General features: G+C 40.8%; 1 protein-coding gene across 1 annotated transcript; it reads right to left on the bottom strand.

The window, feature by feature from the left end:
• Nucleotides 1-15,006: 15,006 nt before the first annotated feature.
• On the bottom strand, nucleotides 15,007-24,970 carry LOC108445372 (inverted formin-2-like). The gene is made up of 11 exons (XM_017728942.1): nucleotides 24,880-24,970; nucleotides 24,275-24,417; nucleotides 23,730-23,791; nucleotides 22,168-22,270; nucleotides 21,413-21,498; nucleotides 20,261-20,361; nucleotides 18,548-18,618; nucleotides 18,336-18,443; nucleotides 17,668-17,738; nucleotides 15,802-15,922; nucleotides 15,007-15,207 (listed from the first exon to the last, which is right to left on the bottom strand). The coding sequence occupies exons 1-11, from the start codon at nucleotides 24,968-24,970 to the stop codon at nucleotides 15,007-15,009; spliced, it is 1,158 nt and encodes a 385-aa protein (XP_017584431.1).
• Nucleotides 24,971-25,802: the final 832 nt, after the last annotated feature.

The raw sequence follows: 25,802 nt of genomic DNA, 5'->3' as shown, positions 1-25,802 counted from the left end.
TGCGGGGCCGCTGCCCCCCGGGCTCGGCCTCGGCCGCCCGCCCGCCCGCTCACACGCACGGTCCACACGCACACGGACACACACACGCTCTCTCTCACAGAACCTCTCCCACTCACAGTCCCCTCACACACACACACACACACACACACCACACTGTACTGCCTCACAGACACAGTCCCCTCACACACATGCACACAGAGCACCCCTCACACACGTGGTCCCCTCACACACAGGCGCACGCTGACAGAGGCTGTGGAACTGTGAGAAGTGCACAGCCCTGGGGCACGCATGTAGAGCATGGGCACCTCAGAGAGATGCAAGTCCATGTCACCCTCAGGCAGACACATGAGTCTGAGGTGAGCCTGTGGTACAGACAGACAGACGGACAGGCACCGGGCTGCGAGGCACTCTCATGCAGGGGTCTGAAGCTGTGTCACTCTGTCAGGGGGCTGCAAGTGAGAGTCACAGCACACGGGTCCAAAGCATGTGGCTGTCACAGCAGTCTGAGGCCTGTGGGGCCATGTCACGTGGATGGACGGACACATGTCATACTGAGGTGCATGACTGTCACTGTGATACTCACAAGCACTGTCACTGTTATCAAGGTGTGAGGGTCTTCGGCACAGGAGCTGTGTCCCTGTGAGACACACACATGCATACAGAGTCCTGAGGCACATGACCCTGTGTCACTGACAGACAGACAGACACTGGCCTAAGGAACACAGGCTGCTGTCGCTGCAAGACAGATGTTGTCCTGAGACATTTGGGACTGTTGCTGTCAGACATCCAGGGAATTGCACACTCAGAGATGCCTGGCATGTGCACGGGTACACTCAGTGTACCCTGTGATACGTAACAATCGGAGGCAAAGGGACAGGCACGCGTGCTGCTCCAGCACACAGGGATCATGAGACACAAACATCCACCCGCAGGCCTGAGAAACACAGGCAGGCGCACTCTGACTGACACACACGTTAGCCTAAAATACATATGACTGTTGTTACTGAACTGGCACTTACCCTGTTGACAGACGCATACATAGTCTGTTCCATGGCCTGAGACGCTCGAGACTATTTTGGCAAGGCACGCATGCACACCCACACATACACTCACACACTGACCTGAAAAAAAAAAACCACAGGGCCATCCTTTTGAGACAGATAAATAAGCGAGGCATGTGGAGCTGTGTCACAAGGACACATTTAAGCACCCACTTCTCTTTTGTGACAGGCAATCAGACCATGCTTGTCACCTATAACCCCTTCCTCATGCACAAGGCACAGGCTAGGCTTGGCTTTTTCTGCAGCACGTGCCCTGTAGCTCCAGGCATGTTGGCACTGTGTCCTTTAAAAAAGTGACTTGAAATGTATACGGTTAACAGACTGGTCTGAGGCACATGCACTAGTGTTAGTGTGAGGTGCATAAACGCACGTATGTACCAGCGCGCACACACACACACCATACACAGAGGCAAAACAGCAGAACGTACCAGGCTGCAGCTTCAGGCAAGGGGAACTGCACCAGCTGCTGCTTCTGTGCTCCTCCTGGCAACTGCGTGCGTGTGACCCCTACCAAGAGAGCAAGGGACAGAAATTCAGCATTTTCCAGTGACGCGTTCCCTCTCTTACACTCCGACTCAGATGAGATGCTGTGATATTTATGAGATCACACAAGCACATGGTTTGTACAGTGGTCAAAATGCAGAAGGTTAGTTCCACAACCTATTACTCCGGCAGAAGGATGAAAAGAAACTGTTGGAATACTCTAATGAACTCCTGACAAATAAAAATATCCAGTGTGTACAGCCCACTTCAAACATGCATATGTGTGCCTTGTATGTGTGCATGTAAAGTTCTACCCATGCCTATACCCATACATGGATGCGTTTGTGTATGTGCATGTATAAAACATAATCCAGACTCCAGCACCTTGTAGGGATTAATGATGGCAAAAGGAGAAGACATTTGCTTTACTTAAATGTTAGCATTTGCAGCACTTCTTCTGGGAAAAAGAGAAGATTTAACACTCTCTATGCTCCAGCTGAGTATTTAGCAGGGATCAGTGGAGGTGATAAATACGGAAGAGAAGACAGGAAGGGAGCTCCTGGTGTTTGAGCTCAGTTTCCCTGGCTTCTGCAGTCAGTGAAATCATACAACACCTCGGTCTTCCTACTGAATAAGTTCCAGAGCTGTTCTAGTTAGAAACCTCAGCTAATTTCCAGCCTTCTGGCCGATTTATATCCATATGTTCTGTGCTGATGTTTCCATTTAGTTTAAATACTTCTTCCTTTCCTTTCCCTGTGTGTTTATTTATAGACAGAATTACATCTAGTCTCCAGCTTTGTCTTGTTCAGCAGAAAAGGACAAGATTTTTTGCTCTTCTCTCAAGGCAGACTCTCAAATTGCTGGTCATTCTCACCTGCCTGCCCTGCACCTGTTCTGATTTTGGCTAATGTTTCTTGAATATGGACAGAGACAATTGTGCACTGTGGTCCATGTCAAGTTCCCTGTTACCTTCTACGAGGAAATTAATGTCTTCTCTTTTCAGATGGAAATATCTCACCTAAGACATTCCTGGACTTGCCAAGTTTAACATGCGTGATGAGAGTCAGCTCCTTTCCTGCACTTCACTGCAGTGCTGGTATCTCACACACCGAAATAGTGCTGCCTCTTTCTGCCATTGGCACTTCACATGCACAGTTCAGCTACTTGGCGTTTACTGTATATATTCACAGCCAGACGCCACGTGTGATCTAATGTGGCCTGAGAGACAAGACTCCAGCTTGGGTTCTGGAATTTTGTGTTATGGAATTTTAACATTTATTTTTATTTTGGCCATTATTTCAGTGGGAAGGATGTGTGGTGGCTTGACCTTGGCTGGAGCCAGTTGCCCACTGAGCTGCTCTATTGCTCCCCTTCTCAGCAGAATAGGGGCAGAGAAAGTAAGATGAAGAAAAACCCTCGTGGGTCAAGATAAAGGCAGTTTTCTAAAATGAAAGCAAAGGTCATGTGCACACAAGCAAAGGAAAAAGCCAAAAGATGTAATTCTCTACTTCCCATCAGCAAACGGTGTTTGACCACTTCCTGGGAAGCAGAGCTTCAGTACATGTAGTGGTTGCTCTGGAAGACAGATGTCATAAATAATAAATGCCCCCCTTCCTTCTTTCTCTAAGCTTTACCTGAGTAGACCCTTTGATCAGTTTGGGTCAGCTGTCCTGGTAATGTCCCCTTCTGCAGCCTGCTTGTGTAGGGGGGAAAGTTGGAGAGACAACCTTGATGCTGTGTGAGCACTGCTCAGCAGTAGCCAAAACACTGGTATGTTATCATTGCCCTTCCAGCTACCAATGCAAAGCACAGCACTAGGAGGGCTGCTATGGGGAAAATTAATTCCATCTCAGCCAGACTGAATACAGGAATTAGTTACTGTGAAATCTTTTAAGACATTTGATCCCTGCGGTCTAATAATACGCAGCAAATGGTCTGGCCACAACTCCTCCTCCTTCACTCTTTGGGCTTTAGTCCTGGTACCAGCCAGTCTAAAGCTGCCCAATATCAGACCACTCAAGCTTGAACTTGTTCCATCTCACATGGGAACACCCAGCACTGGCCATTTGCTCTTCCCAGCCACACAGTGACAGCTTGTGGACCTCATCTGAAAAACTTCTGCACTGGTCTGTCATCTCCTTAAACACATCAGCCGGTCTGGTCCTGCTGAGCAACAGAAATTATAGTTAACGACTTGTCTTTGGCTGCCTTTTGTAATTGTTCTCAGCCCATACTCTGCACTACATTGAGTGTCTTAATGAAGTCCATGTCTACTGCATTTGGTCTGTCTTGATAGTTGTGAAAGGGAGCCAGTGCCAGAGTGATCTGGTTTTGCTTTTGTTTTTCCCTTTTGTACTTTAGTTTCATTCTCCTCCAGGCTTTATTTTCTTTCAAATTTTCCTCTAAAGCTTCCCTTACCATTCTGGCACTTTTCAGATTGTTTTTGCAGCTTAATAACAAAATAATTTTCTCCATAAAATAATAAAAACTGTGCCATCTCTTTGTGAAATAAATATTTGTCAGGCATTGCGTTTATGGCTGTTTTTACAATTTGAAAACAGAAGCCCCAAGGACAGCAAAATATAGCAGTAGCATCACTTAGTTCCCTCACTGATTCTCCTCTAATTTTCCTCAAAACTGTTGACTTGTGAGTCAGCTGCACACAGACAGAATGCAAAAACATCCTTTGCTTCAAAAAATACATATTCCTGGTGCTGTTCCTCTGCAGAAGAAGCTGTTTACAGCTACATTTTGAAGTCAGAGAGGATGTCGGAGTTCTATTCATTACTATTTTTATGGCATTTAATATTGCCATTCTTGCATATTTGTTTTTTTCTCTTTATAGTACTCTACACCTATTAGTATAGGGACTCAAATATTTTTCCAGAATAATGTTTTTGTGTTCTTGCATTTGGTTGGGCTTTGGTTATGCTCTTGTGTTTTTAAAAGCAAATCATCCTGACATAACCACGTGTAAATTGCCCTGCTTAAGGACAGGCTCCAGTCTTTTTGACAGATGACAGACTTTTCTGCTATTTGGTTTTTGTGGCTCTCAGCCACAAAGAATACATTTATAACTTTCATATATCTTCAAAAAAAGGTGCATCCACTGTCATTCTGAGATGGCCATAAACTCCAGTTTTATGTTCTTTCTAGTGCCACCAATGTCAAACCTTCTATTTCTGTAAACTGTTTTACATTAAAAAAGTACTGGACACTTTGAAAGCAAACTAATCAACCAGGGGAACACTTCTCATTATAAAAATTCAAACCATTTAACTCAGCATAGAAATAATATGAAGCAAGTTAATTACCTGAAGTGAGATACCATGTGACACACTTCTAACACCAAGTTAAAATGAAACTTAAGTCCAGTGAAATCAACAGATTTAAATACAATTTGATGTGTTAGATAGGAAAAAAATCAGATTTCCAAGGTAGATTTGGCTCAGTTAAAAGCAAATATTTGACTTTTAGATTGAGTAAGACATTAACAGTGAGGTCATGCAGAGTGCCATGAGACTTGTAAGGGCCGCAGGAAGGCAGCAGCTCTGTCTCCTGTGAGTCACCTGGTGCTGGGTACTGATAAAGGCAATGAGCTGTTAGCTCAGTAATCAGAATTGGTGTCTCAGAGTAGCTCCCGGTTCCTCAGAGCTCTTCCATTAAAACCAATTCATCTGGCAACACTTGACCTTTGCAATTTCACAGAAAAAAAATCAAGCATTTGCCTTCTCGGATAAAAAAATGCAGTGCTTTTTACTTTTGGGTGACTAATAAGAGCAAAATACGTGCACATGATTAAAGCAGTGCACTTTAGATTTACTTAGAATAAGTTAACCCAAACGATACTGTTTCTTTTCAGAACTGCGTTTTTACCAAACACTTGTTTGTTCACATCCCTAATAAAAATAGTAAAATGGTGCAAAAGCACATGAGGATCTATACTTGGAGAGTAATAAAGAACTAGTTATTTGGATAAAGAGCACATCAAGTTAGAAAGGCAGTGTTTGTGGTTCCATTTTATTTTCTGTTTCCATGAAAGGCTTGAAGCATGCAAGAAAGTGCATTTATTGAATGTGCAGGTGGATGAAGCTGAAAGCAACAAGTAGAGACCAGGATGCCTCTCTGAATAGGAGTCAAAATGTTAACATGGTTGCAGAAGAAGTCAAATATATTGCTGAGATGGAAGAGCAACCTGTAAAATGTGGACAAGTGTCCTTCCACTGTCCTGAGCCCTGCCCAGATGGAGATCCAGAACTGTGCACTGAGGAAGATGAGATCCAGTTGAAGAAAATCAGGAAGAGATCCACAAGTGCATGAACACAGGTGTGGAAAATCCTGGGATGAAAATACTGGGAAAGCACCAGGCTGAAAAACTGAAAGGGTGTTAGTCTAGGAAAAAGGAGACCAAAGGTGACGTGATAACAGTCTGCAAATATGTAAAGCTTGCTGCAAATTACAAGGGAGTGGTAACATGTTTTCTTTGTGGTGTGTAGGATGAAATGAAAAGTGTTTGCATGTTTTATTAGATTAACAAACTAATCTGATAAGCATGGGCAAGTGTATAAAGCTTTAGTAAGCTTGAAATAGAAGCTGTGAATAAGACCATCTTTGTTCCAACACTGCTCATAAGGGTCACATTTGAGCACAGCAGCAGCTTGTCCAGACTTCAGGATTCCTGTGTTCTTGGGCATTTTTGGGAAGAGTTTAGGCAGAAATTATTCAACATGAATTGCTTCAAGTTAGACCAACTTTACTAACTGTGTACATCCCTGTGCTGTAGGTATTTTCTGAAGACTTTGGCCCAAACTCTCAAAAGTACATATCTACCTGTTTAGATGCCCAGGTGAACTAGTTAAGCAACATTTAAGAAGTTGTTCAGCTGCCATCTAATTCTGTAATCACTTACATGTCTGTGAGTGGGCTCTGAATTCAGTTTGTATCAGCTATGAGCTCTCGCATCAGGTAGCTTTCCTACCAAACCCCTCCCTCATGAACAGTGAATGCATAAATCAGAGCAAATATCCCACAAAATTGTATTTGGGCTGTCACCGCAGATTGCCTGAGGTTTTAAGGGTCTCATGTGGGATATGACAGACATTGCTGCTGCTTCAGATCCTTTTTCGCTGCCTAGAGATGTGAACATTATTTAGTGTCTGGCATCCTAGATTGAGTCCTCTAATAACTGAATCATAGAATGGTTTGGGTTGGAAGGGCCCTTAGAGATCACCTCATTCCAACCCCTCTGCCATGGGCAGGGACACCTTCCGCTAGACCAGGTTGCTCAAAGCCCCATCCTGCCTGGCCTTGAACACTCCCACGGATGGGACACCCACAACTTCTTTCTCTCTGCCTGACAAATAATCAACCTGATACTAGAACTATAGGCTTCTTCACATTATTTCAGCTATTTGAGTAAATAATGTACACAGACATAAGACTGCATAAAGCTGTGGAAAGATTTAAAGACACATTTTAATGAAATGAGCTCAACTTGAATCATCTTTCCAGCCAATAAGGAGGTGGAGATTTTGCAGGGGGATGTATATTTAAAAAAGAGAATAAAGGAACATTGCAATGTGGTTATGCTCATTTATGCTCATGAGATAATGGCCTGAAGTCTGCCAGGCTGTCAGTAAAAGAACTGTGGCAAACTCATTGAACTCTGGGGCATAGGGTCAAGATTTTTTTTTTTTTTTAAGAATTTTTGCAGTTTTCTAGAGTTCATGGGGAATTAATTTAACTGCTTAGCAGTTTAATATTGCCAGATGCAATTAAGAGGCTTTTTTTCTCATTTATTCACCATCTTTTTAGGCAACTAAGATCCAGATAATCTGTCCTGTCATTTGCACTTAAATAAAATAAAAATACCATTATGGTATTCACTATCAGCACAGGAAAAACACTTGCTCAGGATCTCATTTGCTAGTATGTGATTTAAAGCTGCAACTAATAAGCCTCACAAATTCAGGTGCTTTTGTTTAGCTCTGTTTACTAAAACGAAGATATACAAAAGTGAAATATATCCTGGATTACAAAAACATACTAGAGTACAATGCAGCTGTAAGTAAACTCTGCACTGAAAGTTGTACTTATCCTTAATACACAGTTTTCAAACCATTATTACATACTTTAAAAAAGCAAACTCAAGCAATACAACAGTGACCCAGTAAGCTTTTAGCAGCAGAATGTTAGCTGATTTCCCCAGCTCTTGAAGACTAGGATGCTTTTACTATTGCAAGAGCAATTTATGTTGGTGAAATTTTATCATATATCAGCTTGTAACTTACAGCCAAACAAGTCCTGTGTAAGTACAGACAACAAGAATTTTGCCACACAAAAGCTCTTGTATTTGACCCTGGATATATCAATATATGAAACTGGATAGGAGTCTGCTTTTGCAGTCGCTTTCTCTGTGTAATGATAGTAGTTGTGCTCTGGAACTTCTGTATTGTTCATCAAAACTTACCTGCTCTTTATCTCTAAATAGCATTTCATTTTCTGCTGCCATTACAGTATTGTAGTGACATACCTAAACTCTCACCAGATACTAAAATTCATGTTTCCATACTTTGTTTTTAAGTGTTCTTGTTCTGTTGCTTACTCTGATCATTAGCTATGTCCCCAAATTTCCATTAGAAGCAGCTGATTTTTCCATTTGGTTAGCTAAAGAGACTTCTAGATGTTATTTCTCTTGTAATAACATATATACAATATATGTTATTTTTCTTGAAGTAGCATATAAAATATAGTCCTTGCAATTATCTGATAGAATTCTCCAGAAGAATTTAAATGCCCAGTAGTGGAAGTTGCTGCAACACAGGCTGAAGAAAATAAAGCAAGTGAGTTGCTTAATCCACTATCAAGCATGGAGGAAAAAAAGTCCTAATGTACCTACATATATAAACATGTCCAGAGGAGTTAAAAAACCCCCCAACCCTAGAATGTCTGAGTCCCTGGAATCAGCATGAGTCTGTCACCAAATTATTTTGGAAATCTTATCTTAAATCTTATTCACAGAGAAGCTGTTTTTAATATATGGAATCAAGTAAGATATTGCTCAGTTGTCTAAATAATACCCTCCATTTGAATTTTGGTAAGAGCTTTAGATTCAGCTTGGTTCCTAGCAACTCAAAACCTCCCTTGTAATCTGTTAATACATCAGCAATGGGTGCTTCTGACTTCACCTCTCCTATTTGAATTCCAGAGAGTGAGATTATTTGCCGGCCCTAAGAGATGTTGCTGCTGTGTCTGTCCCTGGCAGATCTGTCAGCAGCAGAGAAATGATCCTCAGACAACTGGACAAACCAGATATTCACACTGACGGAGCATGTGACTGGATTTAAGGTCAGAGATTCAGACTGCAGGATTGGGACCTTTAAAGATCCCTGCACAGGATTTCCTCGTGTGCTGTGTATCACTGGCATCAAGGGAGATACCTGCAAAGCTAAAGGTTCACTTCATTCTTTGTGGAAGCAGGCCTTGACAGTCCCGTAAGCACAGGCTGATCGGGGTTCATCAGATTTACTGTCTTTTCACTCCCTTCTTCAGAAAAGAATTACTTAACTTGCTGATTATATGATTAGAAAATCCCCCCCCAACCATTTTACATAGAATGAAGAATGTTGAGATGAGCTTCAACATTCTGCCATGCCAGATCCGATACCCTCAGTTATTTTGTCACCATATCCTCATCAAGATTAAAATAGATTTTAAAAGTTCCTGATTGTCACCACTGCTAGGCACAGTTCTCTAAAATCAGTACTGAAAAATAATTCAGACCCTAAATGCTCTTTCATGTTCAAGTTTATACTCCCCAAGAACTAAATCCACCTTCTCACAAAGGAACCAAAATAATGACAGTTCCACCTAAATTATCTCTTGGAAATACAGAAGGTTCTTCTGGTTTGGTGCTCCTTTTCTTTACAGGATTGAAGCACACCTTTAATTCTTACAGCTGATAAGTGTTGCTACCTAATTTTATTTTACCATATACTAGGTTACTTTTTTGTATTTATAGCAAAAAGTTTTTTTGTTTTAATCTGCAGCTTTACATTAAGTGAGTTACGACTGTAAAGTATGTGAAAGATATTTGTGGAAGAATTTGACAAGACAACATCGAAAACTTTGTTTTTGTCAGTTTTCAATGGATTTTATGTATTTTAAAAATGTGTTTCTAAAGGTAACTGTGAAAGAGGAGATAAAAGGAGTTCATCTAGTTAGACACCAGATACAGGAAAAAGCAGAGTCTTCCAAGGGTTGAGCATCTAGTGTAAAATTTACATGATCTCTGCTCAGGTTTACTAATGGCTTCTTTGCAATGATTCTCTGAAGAACCAAGAATTGTAACCAAATGTTATTGGCAGAAATCTTCAATAAAAGTGGATGCCAAGTATTTGCCAAAATAAAAAATTAAAATATACACTTGCCAATATTAGCACTAGACATGCTTCACACCCAGGGAGGCCCAGCACAGCAAGTGCTTTTCTGCATCAATCAGCTGTGCTTCAGCACAGCACAGACACTTCTTTAAGCATAGACAAAACTGCTTTAAGGAATCAGATCTCTGATCAGAAAAAAGCAAATGTTGTGGTAACAATAGCACTGGACACAACTTGCCTACTATGCTGCATGAAGTTCAAGTGTGTACAGCTTTCCATAACCCTTAAAGTCTCCCAACAACTACTCAGAATAATAGCAGGATATCCTCCACCTCTGAGCAAAGTGGGAGAAATTTGCTCATTGGGAGTGGTATTTTTTTCTAACATCGCTATCATGATTTCTTCCAAGCATTCAACTTGCACTTGAAAATTGGTAATTGGTGTCTTACTACATGATGCATGGCTAAGTCACTCTCATTATATCAGATCAGGCAGAATTAACAGATAAATTCCTTCTAATTATCAAAATATTGGCTAAACCCCCAGAATTAATTGTGAAATGTACTACACTCTCCATACTCTCCCTTTAGCCTCTTTGCATCTTCTCCTTTAAACTGTTTCTTCCTTTTCTCAGATTTTGCAGCTTGCTCCTTCCTTTCTTGATTTTCCTGCATTCAGACAGAATGACAAATAAAAAAGTAAGTAAGAGTTACTGAAGGAAAAGCTTGTTAGGAAACTCTCAGCTTGCGATGAATAGGTATTCTGGACATGCCCTATGCACACTTAAAACTCTCATCTGCTGGGGTTTGAGGGTAAATAGCAGAACAGAGTTTCCTGGTCAATCCCTTTGGCCTTCTCCATGTGATGATGTTACCAGCAAACTATTTCATCAGCTTTAACTGCAACTTTCAACTATGGACTGAAATGCATTCTTCTTAATTAGTCCCTTTGTCCACAAAACAGAGCATTAGTTTAACTTAATTAGCATTCTAGAGATTTATCCCATAGCAACCTTGTTTGTATTCAGGGATTTCTACCAGAATTTTCAGGAACTGTTCAGCTGTGTTAAACAGCAATTCAGTTTCTCTTCAGGCTCTCATTAAATTTGCCAGTAGTATTTCTGCACTACTGTTCAGGGCCAGAATCCAGGCTGGATGTTTGTTGGTACCACTCACACAACTGCCAGAATGGCATAAATCCCATTGGGATTTATGCAGATAGGCAGGATTCTGGTTTCCACAGAGCTGCTGGTACCAAAATAATATGATTAATGGAGGAAGAAAAAGGAATGGAATGATTACTGCTAGCAAAAGAAGACCATTACCCAGTGGAAGAGTATTTCTGGCTTTTGGTAAGTAGCACAACGGTGGGAGAAGATAGTTCTGAACAACTGAGATAACTGTAGTGGAACATTTTCTTAAATGTTCATGCAGTTCTTGTTCCAGACCTGCATTCATCACCAGAACATTGCCATCCAGCCTGGAAGCTTTTGATTGCAACCAGTGAATAGCTAATATACAAGTTGCAGGTAGATCAGTACTTAATACGCTGCTGTATCATATGACAAAACCTAGTAACATCCAGGAAGGCATTGATGCTTCGGTGCAGATAGGATTCTTGATGAGACATGTGGTTTCCTTTGCAGAGAGTTTGAAGCAGAAAATACAATTTCCCAGTATAGTCATAAATCTGTTTGATTGCTATGGATCATCTGGGACTATTTCCATAAGATGAGCTGAAGAAGTCCCAGGAAACGTGCACAAGTTTATAGAAACCAGCCTTTATAGAAAGTGAAAGTCTAGGATCTTTTGATTCAAAGAATTTTCAAACAAATAAAGAAAACTTGTGAACATTAACAGAGTTATTCTGTTTTAAATCTGGGAGCATTAGAGGCTCAAGGTTATGGGGACTTCCACTAGAGGCCTTAAGAAGGAAAAAAAATTCAATGTATTCTTGACAGAGAAAGAAAAGAATCTATTTGCCCTGAATAGAGGGTGCTTCTGAAAGAATGGGGTACAGGTGGTGAAGTCTTATGGAGAGGCTGGAAGCCTTCCATCAGTATATGCCTCCTATGTGTTTGCCTGATAAATTCCTACTGTGTCTTAGCATAACATCTTTGAGATATTACAGCTGTTGAGAGACTTGCAGATCTGTGGGCCCTGGAAGAATGTCTCTACATAATAGGCCATAAGAAATAAAGGAGGTGAATTCAGGGATGTGTTGTTCTGCTAGCTGAACAGCACGCACAGAAGTGAGAACAAGCTAAAACACATTAGGAATACATTTATCAATTGAGCAAGCCTGAACCAAATTTTTCATCAGAAAAATTGTAAAAAAGTCCCAAACAACATAACAATTCAATGTAAACACACTTAACAAAGTTTCTTCGACACAAGAAAGCCCAAAAACGTCCAGTGGTAGTAGGGCAGAGGAATGAATACTCACAATTCCTTCTCCACCTTCCTGGATTACTGAAGGCAGGTACAGGGAGGAGATTCCGTGAAAGAGAGTGCCACTTTAGATTTGCACTTTGTGGGATGTTAGATACTTGCTTGAATTTTGAATTAAAAGATGCTCCAGGACAACTGTTTATCCCCATGCTATCTGAAGCACTTCCTGTTCCAACACCATATGCACCCTACTGAGGAGCAGCTGCTCCAGCTTGGTTGTCCTATTGGAGTACACAGAGGAACTATCCCTGTGCAGAGCTGTCTGTATAACTTCTGTCATCAACGGAATACTTCCTAGAGCAGATTTTGTTGAACATTTTTTTCTCTTTTTCCTGAGATTAGACCATCTCTTTGCTGGGAGCTCCCTTCTCTGAACAGCTGCAAATGCTAAGGGAAATCAAATGCTTCCCACAATCCCCTATAATCACACAGTGATTCTTTCCCCCACAATTTTACCACTGAGTTCTCAGCAAAACTCCAATTCTGATTTTTTCTCTTTGAGCTGAGAAACTATTTTCTCCCTGTCTCTTTCCTCCTGCCATCTGCTTCTTTTATTTTTTGAGAACTGGTAAAACAGTCACCAGCCCTGGGTGACAAACCAGCTTCCTTGCCTCCTTTCACTGTGTCAGTTTTGGAGATCATTTGGGTGTTTGGAAAGGCCTTGTTGGTTTGTTTTTTTTCCTCCAGGTAGATGGAGAGAAAGATGGCAGAGTCTTATTAAAGTAATTCCATTTGTGTAACTCAGTTTTTGTTACCTGAAGGATAAGAGATCAAAAAGAACCCTCAGGGAAAGGAGAAAGATTTTGTTTAAAGAAAGTAACAAACCTCAAATCTCTGTAGATAAGCTTAGGAGACATAAAGGATCACTATTTATTGAAACTATTTCCTTTCTTATTTGATGTGGGAATGAAAAGATAGTACTAACGATTTTGACAGTGCGGAGAGACCTGCTTTACACAGAAGACTCATCTCAAAATAAAAGTTACACCTTAGCATTAAAGCCTAAAATAAATGGCACTGGGAAGAGATGATGCCTGTGGCTGATTCTAGTGTAAAAATCAAAATCACAGAACAAAAAGATGCTTTAAAAATTAAAACCTTCAGCTTTCCAGCATGTTGCTGTTTCAAGCACAGATAGTATCTTTACTGCAGTGATAGGGAGAAAGCAAGGCAAGAGGAAGAAGTGATTAATTCTAGGTCTGCAGTGAAGGAGAGAGGTGCAGACAATGTGGCTAATAGCTGTGGTACCTTTGAGGTGAGGTGCTGCTGAGAAGTGGAACTGAAAATGAGATGAAAGGGAGTTTACATTTCAGGATGTAAGAAGAAGCTTCCTTCTAGTTGCCCTGACCTGGCTGTGAGCAAGAAGCACCCACAAATGTAGACTGAATCTCCTGCATCTATACTAGGGCACTACATAACCTTTATTAGGACTGTTTCTTGAAGGAACTACAGTTTCTGGAATTACCCTTTACAGTACATTTCCAGTATACCTCTCTACATTTGGTGAGCCATTATGTTCTTGACTCTCCTAATTCTTTCCTTTGTGCCTGGAACTTTAGGAACTTTAAGGATCAAGCATATTGCCAAAACATCTGTGGTTTATAGGATTCATTTTCCAGACTGACTGTGGCAGTATCACATAATTTCAGAGCCTGGGTAGCTGCACTGCTTGGAAAATTGCAGCCCAGTGCCTCACTGGAGAAGCAGGTAGTGGGAACAGTAGAGGATATATTTTTCATCTTTCATTTCCCGTCACTTCCTCATAAACTTCGTATGAATCTACGATCTGCCCTAAAGCACTCCTCCAGTCTCTCTTGGCAGCTGAGCTGTCTGTATTCTTGCAGTTCTTCTTGTAATGCAGATGGTTCTCTCTAGAGAAGGTTTATTCAGTCTGGGGCTCTCCTGGAGTCAGCACAGGAACGGGTGATTCTTGCTGTTAAAATATGTATGAATGTGAAGCCACTATCACCTGGCATTGAGGAAACCCTAAAGGAAGTACGTTAGTCCAGGTGTGAAGTGTGTGATAAGGGATGTGAAATGGAGGTTTACTAGAGGTTTACTACTTGGAAGGTGCTCTACACAACTTTAATGGTGAAGTTCCTGTTCTCTTAACTCCTTATTCAAGGAGCAAAGTCCTATAAGTAAATATAATCCCTTGTGAGATTCAGAGGAATTTTTTGGAACATGAAGCACACTGTTTAGAACTAACTAGTACAATGAAATACTGACCCATAAACACATCTTCCAATTAGGCTTTGCCTATTGGAAAATCTACCTTTTGTCCATCAGCAAAGTCTATAAAGCATGTCAGGTTGCTCATTCTTTCACAAGGCACAAAGCTCCTATTGCACTGAGGCCTGGTTAATAATTTTCAGTGGGAAAATGACTTGAACAGTTCTCCACAGCAAAAAAACTCCAAACTCCCCCACCCCACAAAAAACCCAACCAACCAAACCAAAACCCACAAACAAACAAAAAAGCCCCACATTTCATATTTGTGCACATGCTCATTTTATGCTGCAGTTTGCAAGCACATAAATTTACTTTCATTTACTTCTGCAGCCAGGGTTAGGTAGCCCAGCTTAGAGTAGAAGAAAATAGAAATTATTGCTTGATTTAAAAAAAAAGTTCTCAACCTATTTCTAAAGAGTCACAAATGCAAACCACCTGTAAGGCCTTGAGGAAGATCTCTCTGAAGGTTTTCATTGTGCTGAATACATCTTCCAAAGACAATTTTTTTCGGTCCTCACAAAGATAATCAGCAAGTTCTTCCTTCTTCTTTTCAATGGTGGCAAATTCCTTCTGCAGGTCTTTTGAAGCATTGAGGCTGCCCTAAAATACATTTTGTGACACAATTTATGCATATTAAAAAGTAGCATATTCTGAGCTGCCCAGAAGACTTGATCCAGTTAACAGAGAAGAGTCAGTTTTTAAAAAACTGACAACTAAGATTGGTTCACAACGTGAATCATCTGCATTTTTCCTCATTTCATCATACAATCACATGAAAATGTGGCACAACCTGGATGACTGATCAAGGGAGATGCAGCACCAGGATTTCAACCTTACAGCTTTAGTTAAGTGACCTATTTTGAGAATATGAAAAGCTAGGATGTTAGGAAATATATGTAGGGGGAGAAAAGCATATTGCATATCTACTCACTTTTTTCCCCACAAAGCACAGTGAGACACAACATGTTTCTGTGCTGCACTGTATGCATTTATAGTTGTGCCTACGTTTCATTTTTCACATTAGAGAAATGGAGGAAAATCTGGGATACTCCTTCCATCAGGGCACAGTGGGAGTGTAGTAATGATCCCTTTTCCATAGGGCTTTGTGTCCAGCTGCAACCTCAATCACAGGGCCTTTAAGAAGAGAGTGTTTAGGAAGAAAGATGGGAAACATGTCACACTCACATTACCTACTTGTACAGATTTTCCATGCAGTATTTTTGAATCATCTGTTGACAAAAATAAACGTTTCTCTATTTCCAACAGTTTCTTCAAATTGGCACCTGCCTCAGCCTGCATGACGTCAATGTGGATTCTGAAAGGTCCACAAAAGCGACAGTACATTGAAGGGTAAGTCTTTTGTTTTCATTAACTTAAAAGATTATTATAAATGTTACCATCTCTTCAAATGAGCGTGGAATTAATCATCCAGCCCAGACCCTGCTCTTGCAGGTAGTTCTCTTGTATATAAATTCTTTTTCATGTGCTCAAACCTTCATCTAAGAAAGGCTAAAGGCTCTGCTCCTTTGCTCTCACTACCTCCCTGGATAGACTGTGGAGGAACCTCACTGTCCTAGTATTCAAAAAACTCCAAAAAATTTCCAGCCTATTTTTATTCATAGGCAACCACAAGCTCATCTCCCCTGTGCCAATACTGTCCTTATTTAGCTGGTTCTTTTCCCTCCTTGCCTTTTCTCCCTAATCTATTTATAGTCCAAAATTGTATCTCCTCTCTGAGTTAGTTTAGCTTGTGTAGAGATCCAAACACAACCACTGCCAAACCAACATCTTCTGTAGTTCTGAGCTACTCTCTTGGCCAGACAAAATTTACTGAATCAGCAAAACCTGGCTCGGCATTTCACAGTGCATCCAGATGTGAGCAGCATTAGGAGAGTCCCTTGTAGGATTTGCACTGTGTGCAGTTCTCCACAGGTTGATTGGTAAATCAGTTTTGTAAGTTTGATAGTTTGACTAAACTAGAGGGCACTTACTTTATAAGTGTGCATTTATATCATTGGCCAGCAAGATCTAGTTTCTGTTAAGAAAGGTATTTCTAATATGACACAATCCAAAAGGAAATTCATGGTTCAAAACAACATTCAATTTAGCTTCTGCAAAGATAATTCACAAAAGCCATAGCATTTTTCTGGTTAATTACAGAATTAAAATACTAAAAAAAAAAATTATTTAGCAGCTACATAATAAATGGCTACATCTACAGATTTAAAAGTTACTCCTTTGAGTTACAAGGAAATCTAAGTCACTACAAGGTTCCTGTGAATCCTCTGAATTCCTAACAGGATTAAAAATGTTAATCCTGGTGCTACAAATGTGGGTTCTGATTAATTTAATTGAACATATCTCCATGTGATTCCTTTGAGCTAAACAGAAAGAACTGGCAATAGAGTCATGAGGCTTTCAGGCCCATGGGAGAAAGTCAGAAGTCTCCAGAAACAGGTTTTTTCTTTCTACACACATATATTAGAAATGTGCTGATACTCAACTCAGGGAGTCCTGAGGTCCCCCAATTGTCAGTAAATCACCCCACTCATTCCCTCCTTACATGAGCTCTGTACCTCCTGATGGACTTTCACCTAAAAATCACAGAATATGCTGAATTGGAAGGGACCCACAAGGATCATTGAGTCCAACTCCTGGCCCTTCACAGGACCATCCCCAAGAGTCACACTGTGTGCCCCAAAAATATTGTCCAAACGCTTCTTGGACTGACTGAGAAACTTCAGGGAAGATATATTTCTATTGCAATGTAGGGAAGAGGAATCTGGTCCTTGAAAATAAGGGAAATTCACTGTCTACACAGTTTTATTCTAAGGTAGTACTGGATCCACAGAAAGAAAAATCACACTGACCCCCACCTAAAAGTCTTAATCAGGTTGAATTATAAATCTCAACACTGTTTGGTGTTGAAGGGAGCCACTCTCTCCCACAGCAGAGAAATCTTGTGACCTTACTACACCACCATAAAATGACTCAGCTCTCTGTTGGCTTTAAAGAGGTTTGCAATTCATACATAACAAAAACCAAACAATAATGTCCTACCCTGCTGCCTTGGAAACAAAGTCAAGATCTCTGGGAAGCTGCAGCAGATCTGTGTGGTTTTTTTCAACCTCCTAAAATTGAAGGGAAAAAATGGTTATCTTACACAGGCAGTCAAAGAGTATGAAAGTTTCTCAGCTGGACAACATCAGGACTGAAAAATTAACACTTCCGTTTCGTTCTTACAAGCATAGGGATAAATTTAGTCTCGTTCATTCTTTTTCTCATGTTGGCATCCACAGGGAGTTAAAATGAAAGGAAAAGACTCATTTTAAGTGCTCAGGCTGGCATCCCATGGGCTGCCACAGTGCGCAGGCTGACCTGAGATTTTGTCTTCATACCACAAAAATAAATTTCATTTGACAGATGCATTTGGGATATGTGTCAACACAAGAGAGCAGTTGGAGAAGAAGAGAAAGAAAACAGCAAGCAGACTTGTCAAGTGAATTTGAGGAAGGAAACCTAGTGTTACCTCTCTAAATATTACTGTATATGGATTTGATCCTATCTGCACAGAGAGCCGTGGAAAAGTTTTCATGGTATTTCTGGCACAGAGGCTCACCCTCCAGGTACCTATAGTGGGGTATTACTGAGGTAAAAGCCCCTTAGCTTCTGGGGAATTAATATTTGAGAAAAATGCACACGGGATTAATTTCTCAGTTTTGTTGTACCTCCAAAATATGGTGAAGCAGAGTAATGTGGCTTTGGTTTGCTTTTGTTTCTGTTAGTTTAAGCAAGGCACTAATTTTAAAACCTCCAGCATCTCCAGTGTGATGCCCCTAGAAGATACAGAAAAAAAAGTTCCTTCCATCAGTTTTCAAGTCTTGCTTTGTATTTTCTGTTATCTTTAGAATACAACAAGTAAAGAAATAATTTTACTTACATAGTTCAGAAAGTTTCCAACTTTAAGAATCAATTGGCAGAAAACTGGCAGTCGGTGACTGGTAAGAATTGCTAAAGAATAAGAAGACAGGCATTTTCAATAAATTAAATTATCTGAAATAGGATTTTCCTTAGGTTTGACAGTGATGGTAACAAAATTTTCATCCAATATTATGTCAAACCATTGTTATGGATTTGGAAAAATACCAGTAAAGAAATAAATCAGCTGAATGGAAGTGGAATGAGTAAGTTTCTATTATGATCTCTTCTTTATAAGTAGATGGAAAACTAGTTTTTCCATTAAGTTTGGAATATAGATGTGTCAACCCTGCAGCTGCCTTACGAGGGAGAACCACATACAAGAAAGCATACAAACTTGTGGAAATCCATAGCCCTCATTCCCAGCATATATTATTCTAGTTAAGCAAAGGGCTTTGTGCCTCATTATCATTGTTAGTGAGAACAATAATCAAAAGATACACATTTTAACAGGGGAATCTGGGGTAAAAAGTTTTTAGCAGAACTAGGACAGAAACACTGACCCTTACAATAGGGTAACAGGGATGTCAGGGTGGGACTGTAGAGAGCTGTTGATTACACTGCAGTAAAAAGTGACCATAGCACTGACATCAGACATCCAGGTATAGCTGTTTTATGTGCAAACATCAAAATCTGCAGTTTGAGTGTGTTTAACAGGAGATCAATGGCTCTCTAAAGCCATTGAATTGAAGTTGGAATGCAAGACCACCTTCAAGAAAGAGCCAACTTAAAATTAAAACCAGGGCTAATTTTGTGTGGAGGGGTCTCCTGAAATATTGGTGAGCATCATCTGGGATGCCCTTTTCTGGCAGCCAAATCAGATTCTGGTATGCCACAGAGTCCTGCTCCATCACAGAACTAAGCTGGACTGCATCAGTGCACATTACAGGAAAAACTGGAACTGATTCATTGTTATGGGCAAAAATCTCCACTGCACACAAAAATGTAACCTATATTCATGCAGGATCTGGCACTGCCATCTCCGCCTCAGGAGAGACCTTACCACTCCCTACAACTCCCTGAAAGGTTGGAGCCAGGTGGAGTTCGGCCTCTTCTCCCAGTGACAGGATGAGAGGACATAGCCTCAAGCTGCAGCAGGGTAGGTTCAGGTTGGACACCAGGAGGAATTTCTTCACAGAAGGAGTTGTTGAGCATTGAAATGAACTACCCAGGGAGGCGGAATCACCATTCCTGGAGGTGCTTGAGATACAACTTGGCACTTAGTGCTAAGGTCTAGTTGATAAGGTGTTGATGGGTCAAAGGTTGGACCCGGTGATCTTAGAGATCTTTGCCAACCTAAATGATTCTGTGAACCTTGGAAGTGTTCAAGGGCAGGTTGTGTAGGGCCTGATCAACTTGGCCTTGTGAAAGGTGTTCCTGCCCATGGCAGGGAGGTTGGAACTGGATAATCCTTTCCCAATCCAAACCATTTTATGATAAAGGAAATTTCCTTCTTTCTCTGCAGAACTGCTACTTCAGAGCAGAACAGTATGAACTGCAATTCTTCTGAATGTATTCTAGGAGCAGGAATTTGCAGAATCATTTTGATGTTTGCTACACATTCAGCAATTAAAAGGTTAATTTTGATTAGCTTATAGCATAGGCTACCACTGATGCTAATCAAGTAGAAGAAAGTGGCTGAGCCTGGGCACTGGTGCAGCACAGATGTACTTACTTTCACAGGCTGTCCTTATGGCTTGTGCTTTTGGCCACAGACACTCCAGCAGAATTTTTGTTTCCTCACAAATCAGCATACATTCAATCCGCAACTGGTAGCTAAAAAGAGATCAGTGGAAAAAAACCACAGCAAACACCACAAAAAGCAAACCCCACAGGCCTGATTAATGGAGTTGTGTTCAGCAAGAGCATCATCCATTTTAGGCAAAGCGCAGTACCAACATTCTTATGTTCTCTTTAATGCTCTGACATGAGAACTGGATTATAAATAAATCAAACACAGATATTTCCAAAGATGTCCTAGAAACAATTATCTCCTCTTTCAGAAAGCAATGCTGGACTGACATCTGGCAGGGACCACCTTGCATAATGAGGCCATAATTTTTTACAGTTCCTGGGCAACACTAGCCAGGATTTTAGTTCTTCTTTTTAACTTCACAAACAGAAATTTGAAATATTTTGGCAGTGATGTCTTTTAATGACATGCCTCATCATGAATTAATGTTGTGGAAGGAAAACATTTTCTAAAGTACTTTTAAATCTCGCTAGAAGTTTGAGAAAATGAAAAGCCATATTTTCACCACCACATTTTCAAAAAAGTGTGTCTGGTTGTGGCATGGCAATTGATCAGATTTATGGAGGGCTATTGCTATTAATTATAACGTATCACCATGTTTTTGTGAACAGCAGAAAGATTTCTCTGTGTGCACCTCATTTGACTTGGTAAAAACTGGGGAGGTGGTGAAAGCACAGGCACTGCTGTGATTCACTCATGGATTTGTGGGCTCTCCAGTGGGTGAACTGGAATCTGTAAGCCCGGGGGGGGCGTGAATGAGCAGCCTGGTGACAGGATTCAGTCTGCAGCTTCACGCCATACAGGAATAGCTGTTCAGTTTTTTTTCAGGCAAGGGTTTTTTCATATCAAGATTATTTTAACTGTAGTTTGCCAAAGGTGCCTGAAAGTTTCTTTGGCCTTTGGGAAGGAAAAAAAAATCTCAAACAAGCTCTACAAATAGCAGTCAGATGATCTACCCTGAAGACTGAATGTCAGGAACATCCCCTCTAGCACAAGAAACAGAGGCCTTAATTTTTATGGACAAATCTTGTAAGAACCACACTCACGGAAAGAGACAAGGAAAATTTTGCTTACCTGGGAACTTCCAAAAGATGGAGATAAAACTGATCTGCATTTGCTAGCTGTGATTTTTCTTCTTTGCAAGATTTCAGGCTTTTTATCTAACAGGGAATAAAAGAGCAAAATAACCACACAAATATTTTATTTAACAGGGAAAATAACCACACAAAAATTTCTGCTGCCAGTTGCTTCTTACAGGCATGAAACTTTTCTGAACTTGCTGTGCACACAGGCAATGGGAGTGAAGCATATGAACAAAAAATTCTGCATATGAACTGGCTTGCAAGGGCAAACATGTAGGTTTTGTTTTGACTGGAAGGTCTTTTGCCTTTGTACAGCATCTCCTAGGATGAATTCCTGATCTATAGGCAGGGATTCAGCAAGCTATAATGCACAGACACCCAAAAACCCCTTTAAAAGATGGGTCCTTTCCCCTCCTCCTCTTTGAAACCTGCTCTGAAAGGCTCTCTATTCACCTAAGTCCACAAATCCTAACATGCCTCATCCACCTAATTAAAATAACAGGATAGAGAGCAGCACTTGTCTACACCTGTGTCGAGACTCCCAACATGCTCTTGGCTCAACCCCTGTGTGAAGAGCCCAGACTGTTGCTGGAGTGGACTTCCCACCACTCTGCCTTGGAATGTCATTGACCTAGATGCTACAGAAGGATGTGGATCCAGTCATAGCTGCTTGCTTTGGCAGTGCAAATTTTTCAGCCTGAACACACAATGCTCTGAACTCCACCAGAATGACACATTAATAGATACCTCCTGGTCTTCAGGCAGCAGTTTAAGTAGCTGTTTCAGCATCTCAGCATCCAGCTCCGATCTATCCCCTTTCTGAATCATGGCTGCAATGTCTTCATTGGAGCTGCAGGAAGGAGAGAAACGCTGTGGAGCACTGAGGGAGTAACATGGCAAATGGAAAAACCCCAGGCTCTCTGCTGGCACTGCAGGAGCAACTGAAGTAATTCATAGTACACTTGCCTCCCATTACATTTTGGATCTTAGTCCTCAGAAGTACAGTGGAGATATGAAAATGCAAAGGTTTTTCTTTTAAGCCTAAACCAATATTCCTTATAATTTAGGTGTGCTTTCTGGCGCCTGTTCATATTTACACAAGAAACCCCGAAGCTCTGTCCAGTGTCACTGAGAAGATGTTTACATTTGAATTCCTCCACCATTTGCAGAAAAGACAAGATAAAACCAATGGCTCTGTCTTGGGGTGACTTTATGATGATGTATCCCATATTGTTGCCTGCCTTCTCTCAGAGGATATATTTCCAAATTTGCCCAAACCAGCAGAGCTCCCAGAAGGTTTTAACAAAAGTCCTTGTCTGAAATGCTGGCAGGCAACATGTGTTTGAAATTATTCCAGCCTGCTGTGATTTGGGCTCTGGAGAGCTGGGCTCTGTTGGACACCAGTGCTAACAGAGGCAGCGCCCGGCTCCAGAGCAGCCTCATCCCTCACGAGTGCAGGGGGCTCAGCTCTTTGATCCCATGTTCAGCAGCTGCTCTCAGGAGAGCTCAACCACTGCCCAGGGAATCAGGCAGGGAGTGGAAATAGCATTTTCCCCACTGAGAAGCAGTTTGTCATGGAAAAAGAATAATAATAATTTAAAAAATCCCCCTGACTGATTCTGATTTATTCTTAATGAAAAGGGACTTCTTGGCTGAGTTTCTGCTTGAAACCCTTTTAATATGGGCCATGACACAAAGAGCAGAGAGAGAGCAGAACATTCATCATCATCCTGCCATAGTTGCAGGGAATCTAAGAGTAAAGATATTTTCCCAAAAACTAGTAAAAATTCCTTTTCCTTCCCCACCCCTCCATGAGGGCTGTGACTTGGTAAATTTCCATTTGTTTAATTATTCAAACTGTTTCCTATTTATAGAAAAACTGCAAATAACTATATATGATTTTGGATCTGAACCCCTGGAGATGCCTCTTTAAAAACAATGAAGTGATTTGAAACTTCCACTCAACAGTCTTCCCTAATGGTTCCAGTCAGAACTTGATATTTATGTCAATATTATTAAAAAAAAAAAAAAAGAAGTTTCCACATAATTTTACTGTTATTGATGAATACTGTCTGTTTAGGAATTTGTAGTCCATTCTAGATTTAATACCAGTTTAAAAAATGATATTGATTGTCTGGAAAAAGACAGTCATCTCACTATTAAAAAAAAAAAAGACAAAAAAAGTTGACTTCTTGTTAAAGAAAGATAGTACTTGCAAAATATTTCTGCTAAATTAATTTCATTTAATATCTGAATAAACACATACACACGTCAAATCAGTAATTCAGCTGTTACTTTCCAAATCTTACCACTTAAATTGCTTCAGAAATATACTCAGAAGGAGACTTTTCTTTGGGCCTATGAATGTGATCTGTTAAAAGGAAAAAAAAAAAAATCAGTCAGCTAGAAATACATTTACCTTGGTTTCAACAGATTTTCTAGAGCCTTTGTTTGCTTATTGGGTGAGAGTCATGGGGATTTTTTGGTAATAACATTATCAATAACCTTCATTGATCAAACCCCAAGAAACTGACAACAATACAGGGTATTAGATCTGTTTGAGAAAGAGGCAAAGGCATAGAGAAGGAAATTGATTTATCGCAATTTATAAGAATTAATATTGAAATTCCCTTGTCCTCCCTGTCTCAGATGAAGACCTGTCCCTCAGAAGAGTTACTTCAACTTGTTTCATTCTAAACCTCTCCTGTGTTTTTTTTTAAGGCAACCTCAAGCTGTGGATATCAAAGTATTTCAAACTTTCTTATTATAAATAATTGACAACAATAAAGAATGAATAGGATTTTCACTCCCAAGAATTTTGCCGTTCTTTACAAAAAGTGAGCAGTCCAAGTACCTCTTTTGTTTTCTTTATTTTTGGCCCCGTTTTCTCCTTAGGTGGTGGTGGTGGGACAGAGAAAAGAAGCTCCAAGCTTGCGTAGTCAGGTTCTACAAGCTCCTTGTTGCTGCTTGGCATCACAGCCCATATGGAGCGGCTTTCTGGAAGAGAATAACAGCACAAGGTGGACCACAGAGGTTGAGGAGCACTTTCAAGGCAGTGTGATTTGTGAAAGGGAAAACACTTTCAAGGATGAATGAAATATGGTGCTCATTAGCCCTGGACAAATGTGAATTATTTAAGAGTGACAGCTCCCACAGAGAGCATCCCAAAGCTTTGAAGCCTAATTAAACCTGGAAGACTACTGCCACATTCAGTTCACTGAGCTGAAGGCAACAGATGAACTTAATGGGCTGCTCCAAATTGTTTTTGCTATTGTTGACCAGCTACACATTGGAGAATCGTGGTACCCACACTGGGGATGCTGCATCCAATTAGGTAAACATCTCTTTTTGCAAGAGTTAAGGCCTCCCAAGCCTAGCATTATCACCAGAATCACCATGAGCCATCCAAATAACAAACAGAACTTCAAAAACATGAACTTGTATAGCACAGGATCTCACCTCCTTTTACTTTAGGAGAGATTGCAATGGTGACACTGAGTGCATTGGGGATGGATCTTAACTTGTATCTCTGAACAAGAAAGCAGTCCATGGCTCAGGTTTTTTATATCTGTGTTTATATATTTTATCATAGCAGCAAGTTCTTGCCCCCTATGTCTCCTTGTCTTGAAGATAAGCAAGCAAGAACAACTGAGATCTGTGTTGTGTGAACTGAATATTAAGAACTGCAGCAAAAATGGAAATGTGTTCCCAGCCTCTGTACTGGAAGTTAAACAGGACTGGCAAGCCCCTTTGGCACACGGTAACCACAGACTCTTAGTGGGTTTGTGTGTGTGTGTGAAGCACCACACAAATCATGTGGCTGTGGTCAGTATGAAATGAAGTTGGGGGCTGCCATGAGGGTACATGTTCCCCAGCCCTACTGACAAGAGTTTTCAGCCTCAGATCTTGGCTGATGTGTCTTCTGGCTGTGTGAGAAAATAAAAAGCAAATAAAAAGCTTCAGCTGAGGCTTCACTCACTGGTGGTGTGCCAGGAGTTCATTAAGAAGAACCGCAGAACATGACCATTCAAAGGATCTTTCCACTCAACACACTCAGAGTGCTTTGCAAACCTTAATCAGTTCAGACTTAAAACACCCCTTTAACAAGGAACAAATAGAGATTGACAGGCTAAGAGAAGGTAACTTTAGCAGCCACAGAGCCTCAGTTCAGAGCTTCTCCCAAACTACTATTTCCTCCACTAATTGGCAAAGGACAGGCTTTCCATATTTATTTGTGATGATGACTGAGAGCAAGCAATGGGACCACCTGTGTGATGTGACTTAGGAGTGAAGGCTTAGTCCCCCAACATCAGTGTTTTCCTTTGGCTGCAAAGTGCATGAACCCATCTGCCCAGTGTTACAAACAAGCACGTACGTCTCAC

The sequence above is a fragment of the Corvus brachyrhynchos genome, unplaced genomic scaffold (genome assembly GCF_000691975.1).
Source record: "Corvus brachyrhynchos isolate BGI_N302 unplaced genomic scaffold, ASM69197v1 scaffold1, whole genome shotgun sequence".
NCBI classification, from domain to species: Eukaryota; Metazoa; Chordata; class Aves; order Passeriformes; family Corvidae; genus Corvus; species Corvus brachyrhynchos.
The sequence above is the reverse complement of the archived record's forward strand: the minus strand, read 5'-3'. Positions and strand labels throughout refer to the sequence as shown.